This window comes from Microchirus variegatus (genome assembly GCF_963457635.1).
Source record: "Microchirus variegatus genome assembly, chromosome: 19".
NCBI classification, from domain to species: domain Eukaryota; kingdom Metazoa; phylum Chordata; class Actinopteri; order Pleuronectiformes; family Soleidae; genus Microchirus; species Microchirus variegatus.
The window spans coordinates 6,859,796-6,886,788 of NC_139820.1; the positions used below are offsets into that span (position 1 = coordinate 6,859,796).

Below are 26,993 nucleotides of genomic sequence, written 5' to 3' on the forward strand. Positions count from 1 at the left end.
TTATTTTCTGATCTTATCCTTCCAACAGTCTGTATAATTAATTATTCTCTGAAATAAATGAATAATTCATCCTTCATTGGTTCACTTACTCATTCACTCTCTCTCTATATATACATCTATCATTCATTGTGAAGGGATTTTACATGAATGCTCAGCATCAGTATCTGTTTCCCAGTTACAGTCTAGTAGATTCAGCCTTTGATGATGTGAAAAGGGTATTAGGTATCAGCTAATGACCCAGTCTTTGTCTGACGGCCTCGGTCACATGGGAGAGGGTGTGTGTGTGTGTGTGTGTGTGTGTGCGTGCATGCGCGCGTGTGTGGTGTCTTTTTTCCATGTTAGTGCTTTGGTCTGTGCTAGTTTGTCATTTTTTATGTTGGCGTGTGCATCGGGTTAAAAGCTTCCATTTCCATTACTGGCGAGCTATTATCAAGTTGGAGAAACCATGACATTTTCTCCCGTTTTCACCATCGGACATGTTTTCACGGATGAAAAACAAAACCGTTGTTGCATGTAGTGTCTGCTTCTAAAAGATGTTGTTAACCTTGGCTAATGTTGGAATGGAGACTGGTTTGTTTTTAGCTTTATCTTTGTTAGATATACATGTAAATAAATTGTTTAATATACTGTAAAACGCACTGTGGATCACTGCTCCACTTCTTACCCAGTGGCACCTAGTCATGAATGTGAACTCAACTTTTGAAGCCTCCAGAATCTTGATTTGGCCAGCACCATTTTGACATGTTGCAACTACAACAGAAGTCGGGGCCCACGGTTGTTGTTGTAGTGGTTAGCACTCTTGCGTTTGCAGCAAGAAGACGGGGGTTCGAGCCCCCTTTTGCAACAACTTTGGAGCCTTTCTGCAAGGAGTTTGCATGTTCTCCCCGTGTGTGCGTGGGGTTTTCCTCCCACAGTCCAAAAACATGTGATATGGGGAATTGGTCACTCTAAATTGACCGTAGGTGTGAGAGTGTGAGTGAATGGTTGTCTGTCTCTATATGTGGCCTTGCGATGGCAAGTAGTCATGTTATAATAGACTTCTACTCAAACTAACTAATATTTGCAGCCAGTCTGGTCGCCCCCTGGTGGTAGTTGAGTATAATCCTACTTCTTAACTGAGGAAAATGGAAGACCTCTATTTTTTTTTAACCAGTGGTCTATGGTTCTCACAGTGCAATCACGCTTAAAGACCTTCAAGTCCTCAATCCTTGTTCAATCACCTTTGTATGTAACTTGATACGACCTAAAATATAAGTTTGTTTTGCAAGAACCCATTAACTCCCGGTCGGCCCCATGCATTAGTTCCTGAGTGAAAACCCACAGAAACCAGAGGCAACCCACGTCCATTACGCCCCTCTCACCAGCCTCCACGGACGGTCAACAATCGTTTATGACTCCCACCGGTCGCATCACGGAGCCACCATTTGTTTTGGAAATTAGGGACTGCCGATATTGATGTTTCTTGAAATTTGAACACAAAATGCGAGCAGTTAGCTCATTACACAAGGCTGAGAGCCTATTAGGCTGCATGAAACTTCAAGTGATGTCATTGTTGATGTAATCCCATATCTAATACCCAGAAGTCCCACTTTCAAGAGACGTGTGTGTGTGTGTGTGTGTGTGTGTGTGTGTGTGGCATTGCTGTTTTCAATACCTTAAAAGTTCAAATTGTGTTCACATGGTAAATATCTGATTACTTTCCATATTTGACCACGAAACTGTTTCATGTACTGTATGATTTCTTCTTTCCATGTCAGGTAAATGGAGGTGCAGGACAGGAGCCGTTCACCATCCCGTAGGACCAGTCGGGTGGAGCAGGTAGTGGGCCGATGGCTGAGACGGTCCCGAGATTTAGGCAGCAGGTCTCACTCTATCGGCAGGTAAAACCCTTTTTCTTTGTTCAGTGTCATTAGTGTGACTGAAGCAAGCTCTGCGTCTGGACGAGCTTGGTCAAAGTCAGTCTTTGTCATTTTCTTTGGTGAGCCAAAGATCTTGGAGTTTACATTTCCCAGACATCAACGTTGTCATTCGCTCTCTCTTGCCTTACGTTACTCGCTCATTGTTCTGCATGTAATCACAGTGGACAGTATCCACGACACCGCTTATAATTATGACTTGATTTGTTGTGTAGGTCCAGTCTGTGTACATCGAGCAATGCAGGGCATGAAACAGTAGATGGCGTCATAACAAACAAGGGAGACATTTACCTAAATATCAACTAAACTTCTTTCTTGCACAGAATTTAAGCATTTTCAATTGTCCATGTCTATTTATGGCAATTCTATAGATAATGACCGCCGGTCAACCTCTTTCTTGCCAAAAGCCAATCTTCTGCTTCGATCAATCACACTTCGAACAAGAAAAAAAGACAAGGATATCAAGCAAAAAGACAGGTTTCGGTGAATATTCACTTAGATCTTGGTGTTGTGAAATCTTGCATATGAAAACGGTCTTTTAAACCCTATTTTGGGCAAGGGTCACTCTCCCCTCTTACCAAGATGGCTGCTTTCCGACCAGGATTCTGTCCACAGTTTTGCTGCCTGCTGTAGCTGTTCTCATTATAATTCTTATGTGAACTATAGAGAAACATGCTGATTAACGAGGTGGATGCACATCCTTTTTTTTTTTTGCTTTCCTCAACATTAAATAACATGCTGGGCACCAGAGAACTGATGTGTCTGCCAGAACAGAACGTGAACGATTGAAAGGTGTTATTCAGACGTTATTGCATCATTTGTGCGATTGTCTGTTTTTATTATTTCTTTTCCTCTCCAGAGACCGGGCTGCTGTGGATGGGAAGACGGCAGAGTCCAGTGGCTCTGATCAGAGGAATTACCCCTTCCGCTTTAATGTACAGATTCAACAGGACGCAGCCTTTCACGCTCATGGCCTCACGCTCTCCTCCCAAACGCCCATCATTGTCCAAGAAGTCACCCCAGGTACGATGAGATTTGGAGAAAGTAGGACGTATAAGTAGATCAGCTGTAGTAACACTGTACTTCTCTGTTCTGGCTCGTGTACAAACCGCTCGTGACATCGTCCTTAAGAATCGGGACTCTCGTTTAAGTCTTGAGATTTGCAATATGGCTGATGGCAGTCTGAAGGCACTCAGCCACCAGTTAGAGTGAGTTGTCTTTCAACCGGAAGGTCAGTGGTTTAATTCCCAGCTCTGAAGTCTAAATAGTGATGTGTCCCTGGGTAAAAACACTTAACCCAAGTTGCTCCTGAAGGCTGTGCCAGCAGCACATAAAAGACGCTACACTCTTAGAAATAAGGGTTCCAAAAGGGTCCTTCTACAAGCACTGAGGTTCTACCCAGAACCATTTGCTTCTGGAAAACCCTTTCCCGAAGAAAGACAGGGCTCTTGATAACACTAATGGTTCCAGTAAGAACTATCTTGATCCAGAGAATCCTTTAAAACCGCTATCTTGAATAAAGGGTTTTAAAAAGGTTCTTGGTGGAACCCTCAAAATGGGTTCCAAATGGCACTTTTATGAAAAGTTTCTACCTGGAGCCAAAAAGGGTGCTCCTATGAGGACAAGCCGAAGAACCTTATATGGTTCTACTTGGCACTTTTATTTCTAAGAGTGCACTGGTAGCTTTGCATGGACATCAAGACAAGACAAGTGTTTCAGATAAATTCAGATAATTTACCATCACTTTTGCACATGGTTCTTTTTTTAAAACTATGGTTCTCCTCAGCACAGCTTTCACCCTGGAGTAAAAGAAACACAGCAACACAGGGAGTTTTGTTTCATACCCGACACTGCATTTGTTTGTATGGTACCTGCTGTAGCTTTGACTCCTCCTCTTACAAAAAAAATCCGGGTCAGTTTCTGTTGCAGAGAGTTATGACCTGCTTTGTCAGTACCTATTCACACAAGTGAAAGGAGAGAAGCCCAGAAAGAGAGTCGCATTTTCATTGCTACAGCAGAAATGAATGTAACACGAGGCTCCCTTCATATCTGGTATTAACATCTGTGCTGAGACATCTGATCACAAGTGGACAACTCTGTGATCAGATCTCACTTCCTCTCTCTAAATGCACACATTTGTCACATTTCGTTTTTAATGAAGAGCAAATTAAGATAATTTTACATCTGTGGCTTTGCAGATGCGTGTTGATGTATTTTTGTACCAGAGAGCCATCACAAGAAAGTGAAAGGGAACAGTGGCAGTGGTTTAAAAAAACCTGAACTATCTCTTCAATTCATTATTAGACATTAAAAACAGGAATTAATGTGGTGACCAGGTGTTTGGGCATTGAAAACTGTAAAATATATGGGGAAAAAAAATCACAATATACTTGTTCCTTTAATTCGATATTGGTGTGCATTATGATATAAATAAAAATCAATATTTATCGAAGGCTGTGGCCTATATTAATTAATTATAACAGGATCTAAAGCTACACACAGGTTGTGACTTTAATTCGATAAACTCTTTGATTCCATGTGTCGTATAATATATATTTGATTTAAAATACATTGTTTCACAAATTCATTCCATATAATAAACAGGATGATTTTCAATGCGACAGCCCACGTAAAACCTGATTATGACCATGTCCAAAATCTAATCTAATCTAATCTTTATGATATTCATAAAATATTGATATTTGATTTCATGATCAAATTAGAACCATTATTTACAGGACTAAAACCAGACTTGCTTGTATTAGTCATGTAATGGTAAAATTCAATTTCTCTGTCTCAGAGCTACATTTGCCCAACACTGATACCCACCCAGTACAGAATACCAGGTCCTTTGTGTATAGTATATTGTGTATTGTGTCTAGCCTGCACCTTGCTGCCACACCAGCAGGGAGCCAGCTCCCCGATGCCTACAGTAGACAAAACGGGTGTGAAAGCACCGTCTGATGGTAGAGTCTTTGTCTATTGGAGGAATGCGAAGGGGGAGCTCCTCAGACATAAATGTAGAGTGTTCACTTTGCTCTGGGTCTTTCTCCAGCAAGGATCACTCCTGTGAAGATTGACCTTTTCCTTGCAACGAAAATAAAACCTTGTCGGCCGGCAGAAGTTCTCTATTTCATTCTTCACCAGTAGCAGAGAAATTTCTACAACAGTCACTATTTAATTAATCCTAATTATTAACAAAATTAACATTTATTGTTCTACTAAATTGTAACTGTGGTAGTAGACCTTACTGTGCAGCTCTGCAGCAGCAGACAGAAGAACTGTCCTCTTAGGCATTCTCTGCTTTCAGGGAAACACAATTTTTTTTGTTAATCTTATTCTCCCTTTGTCTCTGTTTCTGCAAAGAACAAGACTCCTCAGCAAATGAACTGGTGGAACTGTGCCAGGCCAATGCAGGTCTTTGGCCCGTGTACAGAGCAAACCTTAGGGAGAGAAACTTCCACAGGAGTCTGATACTGCAAACATGCACACAAACATCGCAGTAACAGAGGGAATTTGCATGCGTGTGTACATACTGTATGCACACCGGTGTCTGATGAAGTAAACAACATTAGCAGCTAAATCTTATGCATGTGTTACAATAATAATAATGAATAATTCTGGAGGAAATATGGACATTTGTACTTGCAACCCTTTAAAAACACCTCCCACAAGACATCAGTGGTTCCTAACCCACTCTCTGAGAAGTGACTTGTCTAGATAATTAATGTAAAATACTGTTACAGTTCTCACTCAATATAGCATTCATTGCATTTTAAGACTGATGCCAATATGTGTGCATGTGCAGTGGATTTTTTGTGTGTGCAGTGAGAGTTTTTTCAGAGCCCGAGATTACAATAAAACACAGCGTGAACGGTTTGTTTTGAACCTTCAGGGCTTCTTAAACAAGGTAATGACGCAGATACGCACTAAAAAAAACAGCGTTATTTGGAACTTTCTTTGCCACAATGGCAATGTAACCAAATCTAAAGATACCGTATCTGTCTGCCATGGCTGAACTCCAGTTTAAAAGCACAACTCCTTACCAGCTGAGCCAATGACGGTGACGCATGACCAGGGCCGATTTCCTGTCCCAGTTCATCCCAGGCCATGAATAATACATTAGAAAACCGAAGTTGTGGGGCCATACAAAATCTGACAGAGGGCCGTGATTGGCCCGCAGGCCTGACTTTGGACAATATCCCAATATTGAAAATGTGCGCTTCACCAAATCAAACTCCCCTGAACAACTGCCTTACTATGTCTCTGAATCACAGCTGCTGATCATTGCACCGAGCAGCTCCAAGCTTCCTGGATGTCCCACAATACTTTTAGACGGCACATGCATACATTACCAAAGCAAAAGTCTCACATCTTGTATAACAAAAGCCAAAGAGCCCTCTCTGTGTATATGTGTGTGTATATATGAGGAGGGACACAGAGAGAGAGAGAGAGAGAGAGAGAGCAAAGCTGTCGCTGGCAGTGCTTTGACATTTACTCCTCTGGGGATGATGGAAGTTCCGCACTGCAGCTTTAAGAATCAACTTGTGATGAACCAAATACGTCTGTGCCTCCTCTGTTTTGGCTCATACAACCGGTTTACATTATGAGGTGCTTCGTTTGTAATATTATGTCCAATTTGCGTTTACGGTCAGCTTTTTTTTTCTGTTGAGGTTCAAACATCACATCCTCGGTGAATCTAAAGAGACAAACTAAAGAAGAAAAAAAAAGACTAGTTAAATATAACACATTTCTGAATCCTAGTGTATCTCAGTCCTGTACCAAGTCAATAACATTGATCTGCTTGCTCTTGTCCTCACTACATATCAATACTTAAATCACTAAATACATTTGAATTGATGGGAGGCTCTTCTGCAGAATGTGAGGTGTTATTTTGGAACACACACACACACATATATATACACGTATTGGCTGTGTATTTATTTATTTATTTATTTATTTATTTATTACTCTGCTAATGGTTGTTGCCAACGCATCAGATTGTCTAGATGCACAAGACAAGTGTGTTACTGAGCTGCAGATCCATGAGCATCTGAGTCTCCCTGAGGTCTGGAGAACACATGACCTCGCTTTACCCTGTATATGTGGCCAAAGTCTGCTCTGTCACCATCTGCTTGTCTGTCTCTCTTTCACTCACTCTCTCTCTCTCTCTTTCTCACACACACACACACACACACACACACACACACACACACACACACACACACACACACACACACACACACACACACACACACACACACACACACACACACACACACACACACACACACACACACACACACACACACACACACACACACTGGTGCTAATGTCTCAAGTGGCCAGACTGAGCCTTGGCTCACTTCTCTGGCTCGTGCTGCGGGGCAGTAACTTGACAGTGAAATATGGATGCTGTATTTTATAAAAGCATTTTCAAAAAATTTCAGAAACTGTCGGCGCTCACCTGTCGTATATTATCTTTCCATGTTCACGTTGAAATATCTAGGAAAGAACCTTGTTTCAGTGTTAAAGCCAGCTGCACTAAATGGTAATAATCTAAATAATTTGTAATGTTTCTGTCATGGTTCATTTGCCAGAAGCTTTTTAACCCAAAATTATATATTTTAAAACCTAAGTATTGTTATGCATAGTTCAAATTCACTGTTTTACAAAAAAAAAAAATAGTAAAGCACATTATTATTTATTGCTTAAGATATCAAATTATAGTTATTTATTTGCATTCCTGAAAAGAACTGATTTCTCAGAGAATAAGCCCAGTGAGCTGGATCAAATTCAGGTATAAAAAAGGTGAATTCACTTTATTTGCCCAATAAATGTTTAGTTCTGTATATTATCTTTCTTTATTAACTATAAACAGACTACACATAGTTTAATGTTATATATTTACATTACAGTTAATCTAATCACATACTTTATATAATTAACAGCTTCTGGATGGATGAACAGCTTATTTCCTCAACCCTCACAGAATTCACATTTGTGACATAAATTCAAAATCTGTTGTGATAAAGTTGTAATGGAAAGGTGATGCTGACGTGAAATGGAAAGAGTAAATGAAGGCATAGAGATTTATACAGTAGTTGTTGGGGGGGGGGGGGGTTTAGATCAAACCAGTATTGTCTGGGATGGTTGGGTTTTGAGAGATGTGTGGACAATAAAACTACAAAACACGCCTCGGTGTGAGATGAAAGCAGACGACTTGACAAGCTACTGTCTCTCATCATCGAGGCCCAGTTGCCGTATGAATGCAGGGCCAATTTGAAACCCTCGGGGCTTGACAACACAAGGACATTTTGTGTGTGCGCAGGTGGTCCCGCAGATGGTCGGCTCGTCCCCGGCGACCAGCTCGTGAAGATCAATAACGTCGCCGTCGATGACCTGACCCCGGAGCAAGCTTCTGAAATAATCAGGTTCGTGTGCCCGACAGCTGCACTCAAAAAGAACACGAGCACGTGTGCGATTTGTTGCCACGCGCGCCGCAGGAAAAACTGCTGAAAATAAACTAAACTGTGCACATCCTGTCTGACATTACCATCCTGCCTGCCTTGTGTTTCAGGGAGTGTCAAGATACGTTGACAATGACAGTCCTCAGAACAATGCTGGTGAGTCTGATGTATCCATTACGCAAACACACACTGTTACGGTCAACGGTCATGTATAAAGTACGCATTTAGTTTAATTTCAGTAAACAGTGTTGCCATCGGTAATATTACATTACATTATCTGGATTAAATCATCCATTTCTTTTTTTATTATTTTTGTTTGTGCTTTCTTCTCCCCTTTCCTATACCATGTATATGATATCATAAAATTAAAGGTTGACCAATATAAGATTTTCTATGTCCAATGCCAATCTTGAGACAGCGAATTTCCAACATTTGTTAAAATAACTTTAATATTAATAAATGATACAAAAAAACACTTGCAACTGCAGTCTCTCCAATGTGTATTTTGCGTATTTAAGTCAGTATATTTTTAATAAAAAAAAAAAATGTATAAACAATAATATTAAGTACACGAAGAGTCATCCAAAAACTGAACTTTGGCAAATAAAGTTTTGACCCCCAAAAAATTCACTTAAGTGTACGTTAGCATTTATTAATTTTATGAGAACAAAAATCAGGGTTCACGCACCTTGACATCAAATTCAAGGATGTGCTGACGCAGCTTAAGATGGGAGGGCAACTTTGGAATCTTGGTCAAAGTCTTTGTAATTTTCTCTGGTGAGATTTTGCTCTCTCATGTTTTAACTTTACTCGCTCATTGTTCTGCACGTAATCTCACGTCAACAGCGGAGAGAGACTCAGTGGACAGTGTCCACATCACAGATAGTAATTATGAGTCCACATTTGTTCTGCATTGACCTAGTCTAGGAACATCAAGCAATGCAGGGGTTGAAACAGTAGGTGGCGTCGTAACAAACAAGGGAGACATTTTTCCCAAATATCAACTTATGTAAGTTGGCGCCATATGTAAGAATGTGGCCAAAAACGGTTACTACACTCAAATTCAAAATACCGAGGTCTTTTAGGTTTCGTTTTCTCTGCCATTGTCGCTCGGATGTAACTCAAAAGCTGAGACTCTACTGACTGCAATGATTGGTAGATGACGGTAGGTGGCGCCACATGCCAAAACATGATTGCAAAACACAAATTTTTTTTTTTAATGCAAATACTTTGGCTGTACTGTTGTTGTTGGTGAGTTCAGTTTGTTATATGAACATTATTCCTGAGTCTCTGTGACATATTAGGAGGATTTTATGACCAGTTGATTTAGATTTATTACATAATGCACCTTTAACTTCTTTCTTGCATGAAATTCAAGCACTTTCAATGACACATGTCTATTTAGGGGGCGATTTTCAAAAATGTTCAAGGGCCTTGACATTTTTTCCCCAAAATTCACAAACTTTCAAGGATTTCAAGGACCTATGGGAACCCTACTTGCATCAGCAGATGTGATAACTAGCCGATGCCATTTCTTTCATATAAAAAAAAAGCATTATATATACGCTATATGGAAAATTCTATCTAAACACACATGCATAAGCCAGTGCATATCTATAAATGAACACACACTGTGCACAATATATATAGTGTCTATAGTGTGTGCTTATTGGAGAATAAAATAAAATGCTGTGTAATTCAGTAAAGCACCTACTCAGCATTTCAGTAAGGCTTGGGGTCAAATGTCATTGATGACAACGATCCTGTCACCAAGGTCCTGCCACTACATCACTGTCACAATATGTTACACCTTCATAACAACTTACACACGCACAGATTTCAGATCACTCAATCTTCCTCGCAAGTGTGCGTGCGTGTGTGTGTGTGGTGAGATATTCCTCTTCGGTGTGTATCTGTGATGTTGACGTAGCGTATGTGTTTGCACTGAGGTGAAGTAGATTGGTAATTAAATGTCTGCTCCTCTGAGATTCTCATCAGCAGCTCTGCTGATGGAGGCATCTTCACCGTGTGATTCATAGCTCGCACCTCCTCCAAAAAAACCCAATAATAAATAAAAAAATCACTACTGAGCTGCACGGATTTATTTACATTTCCCAGAAGATATTCTTCACCGTCGCATGTTTAGATGGTGACAAAACATCTACAAGAGTTCTGCACTCGGCCTCCATGATTTTATTAAAGTAAATTTAATGACATAAGAGCATTGGTTTGACAGTTTCACCATCGATACATCGGCTGTAACTGTCGGAGCAACTTATCATGCTCATGTTTATTAGTAGATACTTTTAGTTTCACTTATGTTCTTTGCAAATTGGCTCTGGTATCTGACAGTACTTATTTTAGGATGCAGTATATATCCTAAAAGTATTATATAAGATTTGCCAAAATTAACTCTCAACTCGTTAAAAGTTGGGCGTTTTATCGGCAGAAATTGAAAATTGAATGTAATATACAAAAGTAGGTGTGGGAAACGTGACACACAATGCATGGTCCCTGATAGGTTTGGGACAGTAGGATCAATGATGAAAGACATAAAGTAGCGATGTCTGGGGAGTGAAACTGTCGGGGACTGTTTACTTTAGATTGTCTACATTTTTTCATTAAAGTATCACTATTTGTCCGAGCTTATTGACTATAATATTGCACAAGGACGGAATACGATATATCACCAAATTGATATTTTGACCCACATAGTCTTAGAATAAGCCTTCTGTAAATAGTCTTACTTTACAGAGGTCGCCATCTTGTGTCACCGTGTTTCTACAGCAGCCCAAATGGACAAACCAGCCAGAACGGGCGGAGTATACTAATCAAATAAAGAATAGCGCCTCCCACATAAACTATACACAACAACCAATGAAGACAAGAAAATGACAGACGGTACCTTTCTGGCCACCGTAGTTCCCTGACATGCTCGTGACGGGCAGGGTTTTTGCAATCTGCTGTTCACTGTGCTTCACAACCTCACACAGTCTTAACTACTTAGACATCTTGATTTGTTTCCTTCCAGGGCCCAAAGTCTTCGTTCATCACACCAGAGAAGAGAGCCAAGCTCAGGTCAAACCCCGTCAAAGTCCACTTTGCTGAAGAGGTGGAAGTCAATGGACACTGTCAGGTGACTTTTATTGGGGGGGAATGTGATCGCAAAATCTGCTTTTTTTACTCAGGTTATGTATCTGGAAACATTCTCTTGATTGACTTCCATCACATGGTTTGTTAAATGATTTAACCTGCGTTATGACCACATCTCAATGTGTAATTTGGACAAAGTTGATGAAGATTTCTTCTCAAATTAAGAGAAGCAAGTCTTTGCTGTCTGAAGCTCTGCTTAATTTCCTTTGCTAACCTTTTCTGTAGTTAATCCCTAATGGGATTTTCACCTTATATAATTAATCTTAGTTTAATTATAATTTTTAATCACTCCTCCTCGGGCCAGGGGACATTGTCAGATGTTGTACATTTCTTATTTCCTCATAAAAAAAGTATTTATATCCAACCCAGAATATAAACGTGGGATATGTCAGTCATAATTTTTTTTTTTTTTTACTATAGCAAAATTGTCACTCTTTCATGCTAGCAGCTACACTGTTCATTCATTCATTCATTCATTCAAGCAGGAACCAGATTACAGTAAGGGTGAATTCCAATTCCTTGCTTAACCCTCAATCTTAACCCTCAATCTCAAAAATGTGCGCTCCCTCTAGAGCAAATGCTGTCCCGATTCTCAGAAAAATTAAGTTGAGGGGCAAGTTTTTGGGCTGTATCGCCCTCTATATTGAGATTTTCCGAGACCACCCTCGGGAGCAAGGGCTACCCAGAATGCATTGCGTGTTTTCACATAACAAAGATGGCGCCGAAAGCAGCGAAACGAGTACGCTACAAATGAAGTATTTACTTTGTTAATAGAGATATAAAAATGATGAAAACCATTGTATTATCTTAGTTTAGGCCCATATTATGGATTACTGACGTCATTGTTGCGTTATTCTGCCCCCTACGGTCTGAAGACGTATCTGCATTTAAGGGGTGTCCCATTTCTAAGTGACAAAATGACCCTCAACACTTGGTTTTGAGGCCAGTTAAGATAAAGGGTTGAGCTTGAGTATTAAGATAGGAATTGGAATTGGCCCTGAATCTATTAAATGTTTAATGTAATCAAACCTTAAAAAGTCTAATGTACACCAATTCAATTTTTGATCAGCTGTAAACTGCAATCATTTAGGAGCCGTGTCCAAAATCACTCACGACTCACTATATAGTCCACAGTGAGTAATTTTTACATCTCCACATTAAGATACTGATGTCACTAAGTGAACTAAGTGCTATATCATCATACCCATCATGCACTGTGCTCAACACGAATAAAAAAGAGCATTAGGAGCAGCATATGTACTGTATGTGATGAGAAAGATTCTCCAGGAGGGGGCGTATTCTGACAAAATTCAAACATTATGTATGTGCCCACTAAAAATTGTGATTTAATCCTGATATATAATATTATTTATATAATCTGCAGTTTTTAATCTGGTGATTCACATGTCGGGAGGAGGAGAAGCAAATAAACTTAAGCAATAAATGTTGTCCTATTTCAACAATTTGACTGTAGAAAGTGCCTTGAAGTGGGATTTACCGTCAGGTCTACCTTTTCACTTTGTTGAGGAGCCGTGTTTAAATGCAGTTTTAGTTCTCATCCTGCCAGCGGATGTGGAATTAGCTGGATGAAGAAAACCACAGAGGCTGGAGTGTCCATTACTAATCACACGGAAAAACACAGATCAATATCCGCCTCATCATCCACTCATCACGTCGGTGATTACAGGACAGAAAACTTCACATTAGGGAGAGACAGATACAAGAAAAGGAGGGATGAGAATGTTAAAAAGGATAATGGATAATATTTTCACTTCCCTTCTATTTAACAGTTAATCCAAAGTTTACATGAGTCTCAATAACAATTGATCAAAACATAGTTAATTAATGGGATTTTTGCCTAAAATGATATCATGTCTTCGGGACATCATGGATTTGTGAAAGTTGTGCCACAGTTTCTTTTATTTCTGCAAACTCAGTGATGAAAATTTGCTTTAGTTTAGGGCTGCAACTAACAGTTCTTCTCATAATCTGTCGATTATTCAGAAAATCTGCTTTTTTCAGACCTATACATTATGCAGTGTTAATGATTTATTTGTTATATATTAAAAAAACCCTGAAAATATTCACATTTAAGAAACTTGTTTTAGCCCCATTACAGTTTGTGGAATAATAATTTAGTTTAAAAGTCACTTAAGCTGTGTTTCATTCAAAATTATTGCCTTTTAGTGTTTGATGACCCATTCATTTTCATGTATTTAATATTTAGCTTACTATATAATTGAAATGCAGTGCAATATAGATTGGAGACAGACCATAAGTGCTACATAACTGATTACTGAAGTTACGCTATTTTTTATGTTATTTGTTGTCATTAATTAAACCTTATATTTCATTAGGCAAGGCAAGTTTATTTGTATAGCCCCATTATTACACAAGGCAATTCATACGCAGGAAAAACCTTTGAAATTAAAACACAATCAATTAAAATTATTCAGAAATCAATGCAATTTAAAATCAAGCAGAAATTTAAACAATTTAAAACATTAAACAATTTAAGATCAACAATCACTAATTTAAAACATTAAACAACGTAAAATCAAATAATGCATTATGCAAATAATGTTTTTAACCCGGATTTAAACAAGCTGACAGTTTGTGCACGCCTCAGGTGTTAAGGGTTTAGTATACTTCAAGATTTTAGGGTTTTATGAAATTCAAATTAGGTTGGAGAATTTGAAAAGGGCAAGAACATAATACATCACATAGATGTTTTACTTCTGTTACTTGGCCAAATCCAACAACAGCACATCATGCCCTCTTGTGGCTGCTGGCTTCCTGAACCTCTGTTCTAACAAGGGTTGCAGAAGATGTTTGACAAAGGTAATGTGAGATTCTTCTGGGAAGAAACCTGTTCCACAGGTGAGGACCATAGAAGCTAAATGCAGCTTCGCCCTGCTTGGTTCTGACCATTAGACGGAGGAAAAGAAAATATTGCTAAACATATGGGTCACAAAAATCTGCATCGGCCTCAGAAAATCAGTCAACTCCTTGTTTGTGATGACGCTACCTTTATTGCAGCTGCTAATACATCTTGTGATCATAACAATGAATTTCAAAATCACTGCTGTATCAAATAATTTACACGTGAATTCTTCACAAAGTTTTACATTTTTGAAAATTCACAGTAGCTCAAAAAATGGCTAAGCTGTTCAATTATTTATCCTTTATGAACCCTTGTTGTTTTCTGTAATAGCTCTTAATGAAACTTGGCTCCCTGAATAGACTAAAGAACAAGGCCTTTTTTAAACTGCATCGTATAAAAAGGAAAGGAAAGGAAGATGAGAGCGTGACAGGGGAAGAGTTTGTCTTAAATTTGGAAGCTCTCCACTTTTACTTCAAAAACATTCAGACGGCGCTGTTGCATTTCATCAGTGTCAAAACGGGAAACGTTCAAAAATAATAAGAGAACAGAGGATTAAGCAGAGGAAAGATGTAACAACAGTGAAATGTGGCAGACAGAAACAGGCCAGAGGATGTAAATAAAAACTCAGAAGAGCCTTGTAATACTGAAAACATGCATTTTATATTCTGCAGACACACCTGCAATCTGCGTCTTCTGCAAATGTGACACACGGTTGTGTAAATTTCTCTGCTGCTCGTAAAGAATGAAATAGAGAACTTCTGCCGGCCGACAAGGTTTTATTTTTTGTTTTGCAAGGAAAAGGTCAATCTTCACAGGAGTGATCCTTGCTGAAGAAAGACCCCGAGCAAAGTGTGCACTCTCATTTATACCTGAGCAACTTCCCTTTCGCATTCCTCCAATAGACAAAGCCTCTACCTTCAGACGTCTTTGTCTACTGTAGGTATTGGGGAGCATGTAAAATTCATGAGAAATTGAATTTTACCATTACACACACAAAACTAACTTTTAATCATGTGCCATAACTGTTATAGTACTGAATGATGAACCAACACTACATTGTATGATGCTAACATCGTTCCTTGATCCCTGACTCTTCCTCTGGTTTGCAGGGTAACTCGCTGCTCTTCCTGCCCAACGTTCTGAAGGTCTATCTGGAGAACGGGCAGACCAAGGCCTTCAAATTTGAACCCAGCACCACGGTCAAGGTAAGACATAATGACAGTCCACATTTTGACATCCACATCATGCTTTCTGACTGTGCGAACATAGTTTGCTCCTGAAATCATAACACATCCAGTGCAGGTCAAAAACTAATGCCAGCTTTTATAATTTGTATTAGTCCAAATATTGTCAAAGTACATTTCACGTCGATGAGCTCATCTCATGCCAAATCTCCAGTAAACTCCATGTTTTAATCCCTTAAAAAATGTTTGATGTATTTTGGTTTCCATTTTGGTCATTTATTTAAACTTTACAATGCCAAAGTTGGCGATATAAAAATGCAATGTCATTGCAAAGTTGTATTTGGAATGACTATATGATAGTGCTGCTGCAGGGTTTTGTGTAAAAGGAAAACAATGACAGTTATACAGACAATATTGGATTGAAATTATAGTCCAATTCAAAAGCCACAGCTGCTGAGATTCCCCTCACTGCCCCCTTTCTCCTGAGTGTGAACATACATCACTATCCTGGTTCTGCTGCTTCTCTTTACACCCTCGCCTCAGCAAATATGTTTCCTGATGATGTGAAATATTGCCTCTGAAGATGTGATTTTCCTGTGTCCATCAGGACATTGTGATGACGCTGAAGGAAAAGCTTTCTCTGAGCCGTATTGAGCATTTCTCCCTGGTGCTGGAGCAGCAGTACAGCATCAGCAAACTCCTGCTGCTGCACGACGTGGAGAGGATACAGCAGGTACACACATCCACACTAAGAGTTGTTGTTGTATAGAAGTTTCACTGGACTGTTTTGATCTGTTGCAGGATTTAAAGGTCCTGGCTAACAGCAGAAATTTCATTTGAGATCGAGTACTGGTCTGGAAAGAGTGTATTCACTTTCCACTTTCGAGAGACGTGATCAACTGACATAAACGACAATGCCTCTGTACACAATAGATAGACCTACAACCGATCAGACCAGTGATCCAATGGTTTTTGCCCGGGGGAGCTATGTGGAGCTAGTCACTGATCGCCATGATGGATGTATACAAAAAGTGCTTGTCATTAAGCCTGCCTCTAGCACAACAGGGGTTTGCGTTAGGTTCCCTTTTTTATGAGATTTCTGAAGGTAAAATTTGCATTTTCCAATTGCTGGCAGACTCAGCTGAAGGTGCCGTCTTGCAGTCTTTCAAAAAGTGTTTAAAATAAATCTCCTAAACCTGATGCATAAGCAAAAAGGAAAAAAGACAGTGATAATGGTAGATTGGGCGAGTTTAGTGAGCTGAGAAGAAGTTTATTGCGTCCTTTCTGGTTGGCGAAGGTCACCATAGTTCTCGAACTTTCTTTGGAATGGGAAGGGTTAGCAAGAGTCCTCAGTTTGTTGTACTCTCCAGTAAGGCTGACCGATTTTGAATAAATATCTAATTGCGATTATTTTGACAGGAATTGCGATATGATTCACGATACCTGAGGGAATAGTGATTTTTCCAAAACACATTTTAAAGGATAATTGTCCAATATGTGTGCAGATCTGTAAGAAACAAACATGTAAGATGTGTACAATAATGTGTACAATAATTAATCTAAAATGATATTTTGACATACATTTTGGCTTATAAATAAATAACAAATATCGTGCAATTTATTTATGTCTCAGCAGCAGTTACTGGTTCTATAATAGTTTGTTTACCTGCTGTCATTGCTACAGACGCAGAGTAGCCTGCAGTGCTAGCTTCTTCGATCTCACAAAAATGGCCACTTTTGGAGAATATACTGATAGTTTTGAAGACTCAAGACAGCAGGTAAACAAACTATTATAGAACCGGTAACTTATAAGTGCTAGGTGATATCAGTCCGCTGCTGCCATAGCCTAACAGGAAGTATGACGCGCTGCTGCTGCTGCTGCTGAGACATAAATCCTTCAAATTGCAAGGTTGGTTTTATTTCAAACATTGTATCAACACAGATATGTACATCGATAGTCTGCCGTTACAATTGATTTGCCTCGGGTGCACTGTGGAGTCGGTATGAGTGTTTCTAATGCCATGCTAACTTGAACCATTGACATGTGCTAGCCATAGCATCAGCGAACTCGGCAACTAGAAGAACTGAATGAAATTTCTTGAAAACGTCTCCAGACGTCTCCATCACACCGGCTGAGTTGGAAAATAGGTCTTATATCCAAAATTCCGAACTATCCCTTTAAGCCCTACTCTCCAGTCTCACCATTAGATGTAACAAATTCTCACACGATGAACCTTTAAACTTATAGCTGAAAGGTGTGTGTGTGTGTGTGTCTCTTAAAGGTGGTCCAGAAGAAAGAGGCTCATGACTACAGGTGTCTGTTTCGTGTTTGTTTCATGCCCAAAAGCCTCCATACTCTGCTGCTTGAGGATCCGGCAGCCTTTGAATACCTTTACCTGCAGGTAACTTTGAACCTCATTCAGTATGATAGATGTTTTTGTTATCTATTAATTTGGTATGCATTTACCAGGTGAATTTTTATACTTTAAAAAATCTGCACTGTTCTGTTTTTTTTCCCAGGGGGTGAATGATGTTCTGCAGGAGCGTTATGCAGTAGAGATGAGGTGCAACACCGCGTTGCGACTCGCAGCCCTGCACATCCAAGAGAGACTGGCGAGCTGTGGCCAGTCGCCAAAGACCAACCTCAAGATCGTCACGTGGGTTAATACGTTTTGAATTTGCGTTTACAGTGTCGTAGCGGCCATGATTAATACTTCAAGATTTTAGTGTTTTATGAAAATCAAATTAGGTTGGAGAATTCGAAAAGGGCAAGAACATAATACATCACTTAGACGTTTTACTTCTGTTACTTGGCCAAATCCAACAGCAGCCCACCAAGCCCTCTTGTGTGTAATTCGGTACTTTGGTAGTTACGGAAATGTATGGCAATAGAGATGCGCCCAGAAATGAAATGCAGTGACGTTGCTCAATCACATAAATGAATGATGGGCTTTTACTTTTGCTTTTCGTGGCAACATTGAGAAGTCCCAGTTTGAGCCATTTTAAGCAGAAAAGGCACAGACGACTCCATTTATTCACTCGCTTGACAAAAGCGTGTATGGAGACACGATGAATGAAAGAATGACCGGCAGGGATTGGACTTGCATGTGAAAAGTCGTCACAGAATGGCGCAGTGGCCAAGTAAAGACGGCAAGATTGGGTCACAGCAGCCTCCCAGAATAAAAATACTAATGTCTTATTGTTTGAAGTTCCTCATGATGCTCAACCTAGAACAAATAAAACCTGATAACCTGAGTCCATTCTCAATCCTCACTGACAAAATATGGGAATTTAAGAAACGGGTACAAACCCTTCAATATCCATGTATAATAATCGAACCTGTTTTATGGAAATAATTTGACTTGTAACTGTGATTTTATGTTGACTCCAGGAAGACGTGGGGCATAGACAACTTTGTGTCGTCCACGTTGTTGAGGAACATGCGAGAGAAGGATCTGAGGAAGGCCATCAGCTTCCACATGAAGAAGAGCCAATCACAGCATGATCCCAAACAGAAAGGCCTGTCCATCAGTCAGGCACGAATCAACTACCTGGAAGAGCTGGGTGATCTCAAGTCATTTGGAGGCAAATCCTTCAGTGCCACGATGATGGTAGGCTTTAGGAAAATATTGTAAAAAAGGACTCCCCCCACCATCTCTCTCTAATACAAACCCTCTTCCACTGTACAGCTCCAGGACAGGGAGTCGATGGTGACCCTGCTGGTGGGGGCGCGGTACGGGGTGAGTCAGGTGGTCAACCATAAACTGAGCATTCTGTCCACCCTGACAGAGTTCACCTGCATCACACGCATCGAGCTGCTGCCTGAATCGGACAAGGTCAGCCTGGTCAAAATATACCTGCAGGACATTAAGGTAAGAGCAGGAATTGATTTACACGTACTACTTACTATAGCAGCAATTATCATTTATTAAATCTTGAGTTGCAGTGTTAAGCATTTCTTGCGTTTTTTTTTCCCCACATCAAAAAGGGTTCATCATTGTTTTGTTTTTCTGCTCCCTCTCTTCCAACTGTTTCATCTCATTTCATCTTGTCCTCAAGCCCATCACATTACTGTTGGAGTCAACAGCAGCCAAAGACTTGTCCTGCCTCATATCAGGGTACTGTCGAGTTTTTGTCGACCCGGACCTCAACATCTTTCTCTGGACAGATGAGCCCAAGAAGCACAGAGTATCTGCTGAGGAAGGTACAGGAAAACACTTGGATACACTAATATACAGGATAGTTTACATCAATGTACGATTCCATCTTCCATCACAGCTGCTTGAGAATGCTGTCCAAAACAATGAGATGTGTTTCAGAGTGGCAAATCTTCTGTCTTGATAGTTAGGAAAACCAACTATTGTCTCACTGTACAATGTCGACTCCTTCTACAGCCACAAACTCAGCATTTGTTTCCATACTTATTTTTCATGTTCACAGGTTACGTGTCCAGGTGCTGCAGCGACTCAGACGACACCTCAGACCTGGACATGGAGCCGCTCGTCACCCTGGTGTCAGTCCGTGAGAAACCTCGTGCTCGTGTCAGGTCCTCGTCTGATTCTGATGGAAGAAAAAGAAAAGACAAAGACAGAAGAAGAAGAAGCAGAGATGGCAAAGAAAATGAAGATAAAGCTTTGGAGAATAAGAAAAAACAAGAGGAGGAAAAGGATGCGGACACCGAAAAGGGAAAGACACTGGAAGATGAGAAGACACAGGGTAAAAATGAGGACACTGAGCACAAGGGGGAGATGGAAAAAACACAGGATGGTGAACAAACACAGAACGAGTTAACGGACAATGAAGCGCAAGAACAACAGAAACAAGTGGGAGAAGAAAAGATTGCTGATGAGAGAGTGAAAGTAGCAGAGGAGCAGCCGTCCATATCAGAAGCTTCAGACTCTTGTCAAACGGACTCTCGTGTCCTCACCAGCCCCTCCAGTGACTCCCTTGATGCTTTAGAGGAAGATGACTTACTGTTGTGTTCCTCTTCCTCCATCCACATCCATGCTGCCTCACATACTCTTCCCCACGTCCACTCGCTCCTCCAGCTTCATTCTTATTCTCAGCCGGGCCATCCTCACCTCTTCACCCCTCCACTAACCGATTCCCACCCCCTCCTACACTTGACAAGTCATGACAATAGAGGTAGGCGCCGAAGGAGGTCAGGAGATGGAGCAGATCCCCAACTCGTTACACCCGTGTCCACCTCTGAGAGCCTTCTCCACAGCCAGAAATGTTCAACTAACCCCTGTTCTGATGAGAACTCCCTGTGCTTTGCGGAGCTCTCTCGGCTCGTGGACTTCCTGCCAAGCCCTCCAGAGGCCAGCGAGGAAGATGACGATGAAGAAGAGGAGTTGAGGAGGAGAAGGAAAATGTTTAAAGAAATGGACCAGTCTGTGAGAAGAGTGGGTGAGGGAGGCAGCCTAAGTGGGGAGGGTGGGTTTAATGAGAATCTGCTATCCGTTTCCCCGTCGTCTCTCTCCTCCCACATGGAGTCTGTCTTCAACTTTGACCAGAGTGATGCTCGATGCTACTACAAACTCTGCTCCAACATCACCCCCGACAGTGCCCGGAGTCTTCCCCAGCATCAAAACAAGGATGAAGACCGGGAGGAAGTGGACAGAGAGGACAGAGAGGAGGGAAAGGCTGAAGGCCTGGAGCCAGTCCCAATCCTCCAGCCCCCACCAGGCTTTGGAGACAGCAGCTCTGATGAAGAGTTTTTTGATGCCAGAGATCGTTTCACTTCACCTGAAGACCTAACTTCAGGATCTGTGCCAAGAGGTGATTTAGTTTTCTACTTTTTTTCAAACATTCACAGACGTTTACTTGCCCCACAGTGTGATTAAAACAGATGGAGTGAATTCTGTGTTTGCTGCCATCTAGTGGCAGAAGCTTTTACTTAGCGTTGCAGAGCAACAAAACATAATTGGCAGGAGGGCAGTGGTGTACACTTGTGACGACACCTAACGGTGATTCTTGAATCTGATATGAAGCTTCGTGCAACCATGCTCTCATGTCAGTAGAATCTTATCCTTAAATGGATAGGTTTTTAAGTGAAGCTACATTTAGGGTTGACACACTGTGCAGTCCATGGATTCATGTGGAACCAGGACACTCACTCTTTCTGAAAACAGATTTTAGAGGATTTCAGCTACTTGAGAAAAGGCTTACCTAATAAAATCTACAACTTAAACAGAATTTTCCTGCAATGAACTAAAGTTTGTAAAAGTCCATGAAGAAAATCAGCAATTTTATATCAGCATTAACAATAGACCAGCAGCTCTTGCGTTCTTGCTAGCTTTTGGGTTTTGGTTAATTTTATAAACCAACATTTCGAGATGGAAGGAGACAGTAGGATAGAATGTTTGGGTCATCTTTCCTGTTGAAAACCATATAATACAGTGTTTAAATATGCATTATCTGTTTTCCTATGCTCAAAACACAGGAGGAATTACATGTAATTATTAATATACATTTTAATGTTTAATGTGCTGTGCATAAGTCTTTTCTTTATGTCCTGCAGATATCTGTGCAGAGCTGGACGACCTCGGCACACTCAGCCTCAGTGACATCAGAGTCTGTCTTATAGATGGAGACAAAGATGAAAAAGAAGACAAAGTAGGTGAGGAAGGCGGCGGCAGAGAAACATTATTTCAGCTCAGAAAACGATCTCGCAAGCGACGTTCCTTCATGGAAACCAATTATACCTCGACAGTTTCATATCCAGAACAAAATCCAGAATTAATGACGGACCCTTGTATCAAAAAGCTTCACAAAAGCATTGTGGCAGATGTCAGTGATGCTCCAGACCCAGAACCTTCAGTGCAAACCCAGAATCCCAGCCCCACTGTCTCCTCCCTGACTCACTCCGAGGGAGAACCCGCTCAACTCGAGTCAAAACCCATTCTGTCAAATGCCCGTTCTAAAGGACCCAGCCCTCCTTCTGGTTCTGGGTCCCATGAGCAGACTAGAAACGTGCAGCCACCTTCCAGGACCAGGAAGCAAGAAATGGAAATGGAACCTGACACAATGGAATCCAAGTTGGTCACAGATCTGTTGAAGGCGTCGTCTCCCACCATCACTGTTGTCCGCTGCCGGGTGGATCCAGACGGGAAAGAGAGTGCTGATCGGAGGGGTGACGGAAAGGAGGAAGTCGAGGAACAGGAGGAGATCGCAGAGGGAATAGGGGAGGAAGAGATGGAGGACACCACGGATGTGTCGGGAAAGGGGCCATTCACAAGTCATATGTTCATGCCAGAAATTGTTCAGGAGGTACATATGTGTCCTGATACGAAGTTAGACGCTGACACACTGCCTACATTTTTGACAGATATGAATAACAAAGGTAGCCATGGATTTTTGGATTCAACTGTAGAGGAGCATATGCTTGAGGATGTGCATGACGAATCCAACTCGCCCTCGTACTCGCCACCGCCCCCTCCACCATGTTCTCCTCTGCCTCCAGTACCAGATCTTCACGAGTTCCAAAGTGACAGTTTAGTTAGAGAAGAAGAGGGAAGCAAAATCACAGACGCCTCTGATGAGATGCAACTTTGCAAACAAAATCCCACTTACAAAGCACAATTACACGTCACAGCCAGTGTTTATGAAGATAAAGCTATCAGTGCTGTCGGTTCTGCTGTGACCACAAGCGACGAGGTTAGTGACGGCACTAGTTCTGACAACGTTTTTGATGATGAGGAAGTGAGCATTTCCTTGACTTCTACAAGTGACAAGAGAGATGACTTGAGTAGCATCAGGTCTAATTCAGCCACAGCAGGTAAATGTGAGTCTCAAATCAGTGTTAAATCTCCAAACGGCACTGAAGCGCCAACAAAAAGTCATGCAGTTAGTTCTGATTACACTCGAGCTATAAACTCTATCAAATCAAAGCTTGGAGCTGCAACTAGCATGGCATCACCCACATTTAATTCAGGTTCTACGCCAAAAAGTGAAATGACACATGAAAATGCTTTGTGCTTGAATGAAGATTTAGACGAAGCCAGTAGTGATTCCACCATGCCAGTTGTTGAGTCAAAAGACAGTTTACCTTGTCCTAGCGAAGGGAAAATGAACACAGCCATTATCCATGAAGACTCCAAAAAGCCTTCCTCTCCAACTCACTTCCTTTTCCAGAGCTGCTCCCCTAGCATCCTGGGCAGATTATCTGCCTCAACGCTTCGGGGGAAAATTCAGAATTTGCCCTTTTATTTATCACGCTCCCAGGAAACCCTTCACCAGAGTGGTCTCGGTAGTGCAACCCAGATTCCTGTTGAGATTGCCATCAAAGTTACAGACGTTCACGACGTCACGCAGTCTGTGAATATTGAAATGGACACAAGTGCAGAAACGGTGGATTCAGATGATTCAGATACAACCGTTACAGGCTCAGAGGTTGATGGGGAGATTTTTGTTGAAATAACTCCAATAAAGACTTCTCATTCAGGTACCAAGGTAAATGAATCAAACTCACCATTGCCTGTCCAGACTGAGCCAAAACTCCAACAAACTCAGCATCTCTACTCAATTCAGAGCACACCAGGACCAATAACAGAGCCTCCCATATCTATAGTGAACAGCCTTCAAAGAGATACCTCAGGCATGAAGACAGACACTCCTGGGCCTATAAAATATGCTCCAGAGCCAAATCAGCTCACAACCCCAGAGGCAGACGTTCCAGGTTATAAAATGAGCAACCATTCACCTTCCTTTCCTGCTCCAGTAGTGGTGACCACACAGAGCCAAAATAGGGCAGGGCTTCCTTTTCATAATCAGTCACCAAAAGTAAGACGGACCAGTAACGACAGGCCTTTGATGGGTCTATGTAGACCTACAGAGCAGAACTCAGATTCACCAAAGACACTTTCCTCAGGCTGCCGAGTGTTTACGATCTGCGAGGATCCATCTCAAGCAAAGACTCCAGCCGAGCTTGGGACCACCCTGCCGTTAAAGTCCGAATTTGGCTGCACTTCTGCGCTAACGGCTGGATGTGAATCAGTTGTTGAGGGGGTGCAGGTACCACTGGACTCTTGTGGTTGCCCACCAGTCTATACCAATTGCTTCGGCAGCGGGGACAGCTTTGACGACGAGCTGACCGTCTACGAGTTCTCGTGTCGCACAAGCAAACATAGCGGTGCCACTCAGACTTCAGGAGCTGTAGTTCCTCTCATTACCTCTCCACCCGTCCACTCCATTCTCACCACTTCCTCCGCCAATTCCCCCTCCTTCCCGCGCTCCATCCTCTTCTCCTCCTCTACCTCTGAGCTCAGTCCTCTCCTCTCACCACTGTGCGACACCTCTGACTGTTTCCCGTCTCAAACACACAAGGACACCATCAGTCGGTTGGGCCAGCAACGGTATCCAGAACCGCCAGTGGGTTATCAAGAACTCCGTGTAGATGTGAACCAGCTCCTCTCAATTCTCGAGAGTAGCGGTACTGACCGGTTTATAGTAGGTCATGGAGGACGCCACCCAAAAGACACATGCCCTGCTCACTTTACAGAGAACAAGCGGGTGCTCCAGACAGAGGCCCGACGTCTGATGTCAAGCTGTCAGAAGGTGGTTGGAATTGGACAGAGCCCAGAGGAAATGCTCAAGTCCCTCGCAGATAGCTTCCGGACCCTGGTCGACTTGGCCAGTATATGCTTGTGGTTCTCCGGTTGCGACAGGTGTGACCGGAGGAATGCAGAAGCTGTTGCAGGTCTGGCAGACGTGGCCCGCTCATTCAGGGACTTCTGTCTGGCCGCCGAGCGAGCCAGCAGCAAGCGCAGCTGTCAGGACTTGAGCACCAAGCTGCTCGCCAAACAGTGCACTGCACTCACCGCCTCGGTCTTCTGCCTCACTCAGCTGTTCCGCACACTCACCGCATTATGAGAGTACCGCAAACCTCTGAAGACTTTGAAATGGCCTTCAAAAAGCCCTGCGGTGTGCGTCACCTTAGATATGTGCTGCGTGTTGGCAACATGTGACCCCAGACATTCACATTTTGTTTAGAACGGGCAGTAAAAGCAGGAGGTGAGGTTACCAGGGGGACCTCCATGACTGTTCAATTCAAATAACCACAGAAATTCCCAACATTATAGGGCCAGTTTGCATCTCTGTGCAATTAACAAGGCAGAGATTGTTGAGATGCATGTGGGGAACTGACTGTATGCTAAAACAATCAGGCAACACTTTGACTGTAGAATGGTGCAAAAGCAGAACACGCAACTCTGAGGAAGTGATGTACTTGAATGTATTCTATGTTTTCTATTTATTATTTTATCTAACTGGTGAGTGTCTGAGCAAGCAAAGGAATGTAAGGGGAAGGAAGACATTAAGTTTACATGCAGACCTAAAGACGGAGGACTAGTGGTGTTTGAGAGAAGTGGGTCTTTTACAAGCACATGCACCCGAAAGTGAATCTGTAAGTCTAGGATTCATTCGTTTATACACTGGCCGACTGACAGACGATGTTATATGTGTGTCCTCTGATGGGAAGTATTGCAGTTTACCGAAGCTTATACAGTATAGTGTGTCTTTATATTCTCCAGACTGACACCAAGTACTAATTTGAATGTTGTTGTTTACGAAACAAAAAAAAAATATATAAAAATCTAGTGAGTGAGATACAATGTGACGGAATCAAGCAAATCAAGTTTGAAGTTTGCCATTTTATAACTATGGTAGCAGAATGACGATGTATGCGCATTATAGGACTTTGAGGTACGGAACTTTCCACATTCAGTTTGTTATTTTGCACAGACATGATTCATCACAATGTAATGCATTTAGCTAGTTTTCCTCTCATTGGTTTGTCAGCACTGCAGTTAAAACACTGAACCCTTCAGTGCATGGTGACATGGCCGTCTATCATGTTTTTTATTATTATTATTATTATTTAGCACTAAACAAGAATCTGCATTCTCCGATTGCATAGTTATATTGGTTTTTGAGAATTTACTTTTTGGTGGACAGTGGACACTTGACATACACTAAGTGCATTCTTACGACAGATTTCCAATTTTGGCTACAACTAGTAGTTAACCTGTGACTTAACGTGGGCTCTGATACTATACATACCCTGAGCAGTGCGGGTATACAGTACTGTTTTTAACCGTTAATCGATGTATTGAGCGGGAGTGTCCGGAACTCGGATTCGTCCAGCCTCTCGTTTGAATTCAAAATAAGACACAAAGCCATGTACTACATCACTGATTTACCTAAAGCTGATTGTTTTCAAAGACATTTTCACTCAGAATCTTAAAATGAGAAGGTGAAATTGATTCACACTGGACCTGCATGTTCACTGGTAAGATTAAAGTTATCCAAACGTATACTTCAATACTGGGAAAGACATTATAGTCCAGTGTTCCTGTTTATGTTTAAATTGAGATTCAAAACATAT

At 41.5% G+C, this 26,993-nt stretch overlaps 1 protein-coding gene across 1 annotated transcript; it reads left to right on the forward strand.

The window, feature by feature from the left end:
• Positions 1-1,761: 1,761 nt before the first annotated feature.
• On the forward strand, positions 1,762-25,480 carry frmpd1a (FERM and PDZ domain containing 1a; the record flags this gene model as incomplete). Its single annotated transcript, XM_083906355.1, has 14 exons — positions 1,762-1,880; positions 2,776-2,939; positions 8,248-8,350; positions 8,497-8,542; positions 11,418-11,522; positions 15,533-15,628; positions 16,215-16,340; positions 17,890-18,009; positions 18,128-18,264; positions 18,999-19,218; positions 19,297-19,479; positions 19,667-19,811; positions 20,048-21,388; positions 22,131-25,480. 14 exons carry the CDS (start codon positions 1,762-1,764, stop codon positions 25,478-25,480), a joined length of 6,255 nt encoding a protein of 2,084 aa, XP_083762481.1.
• Positions 25,481-26,993: the final 1,513 nt, after the last annotated feature.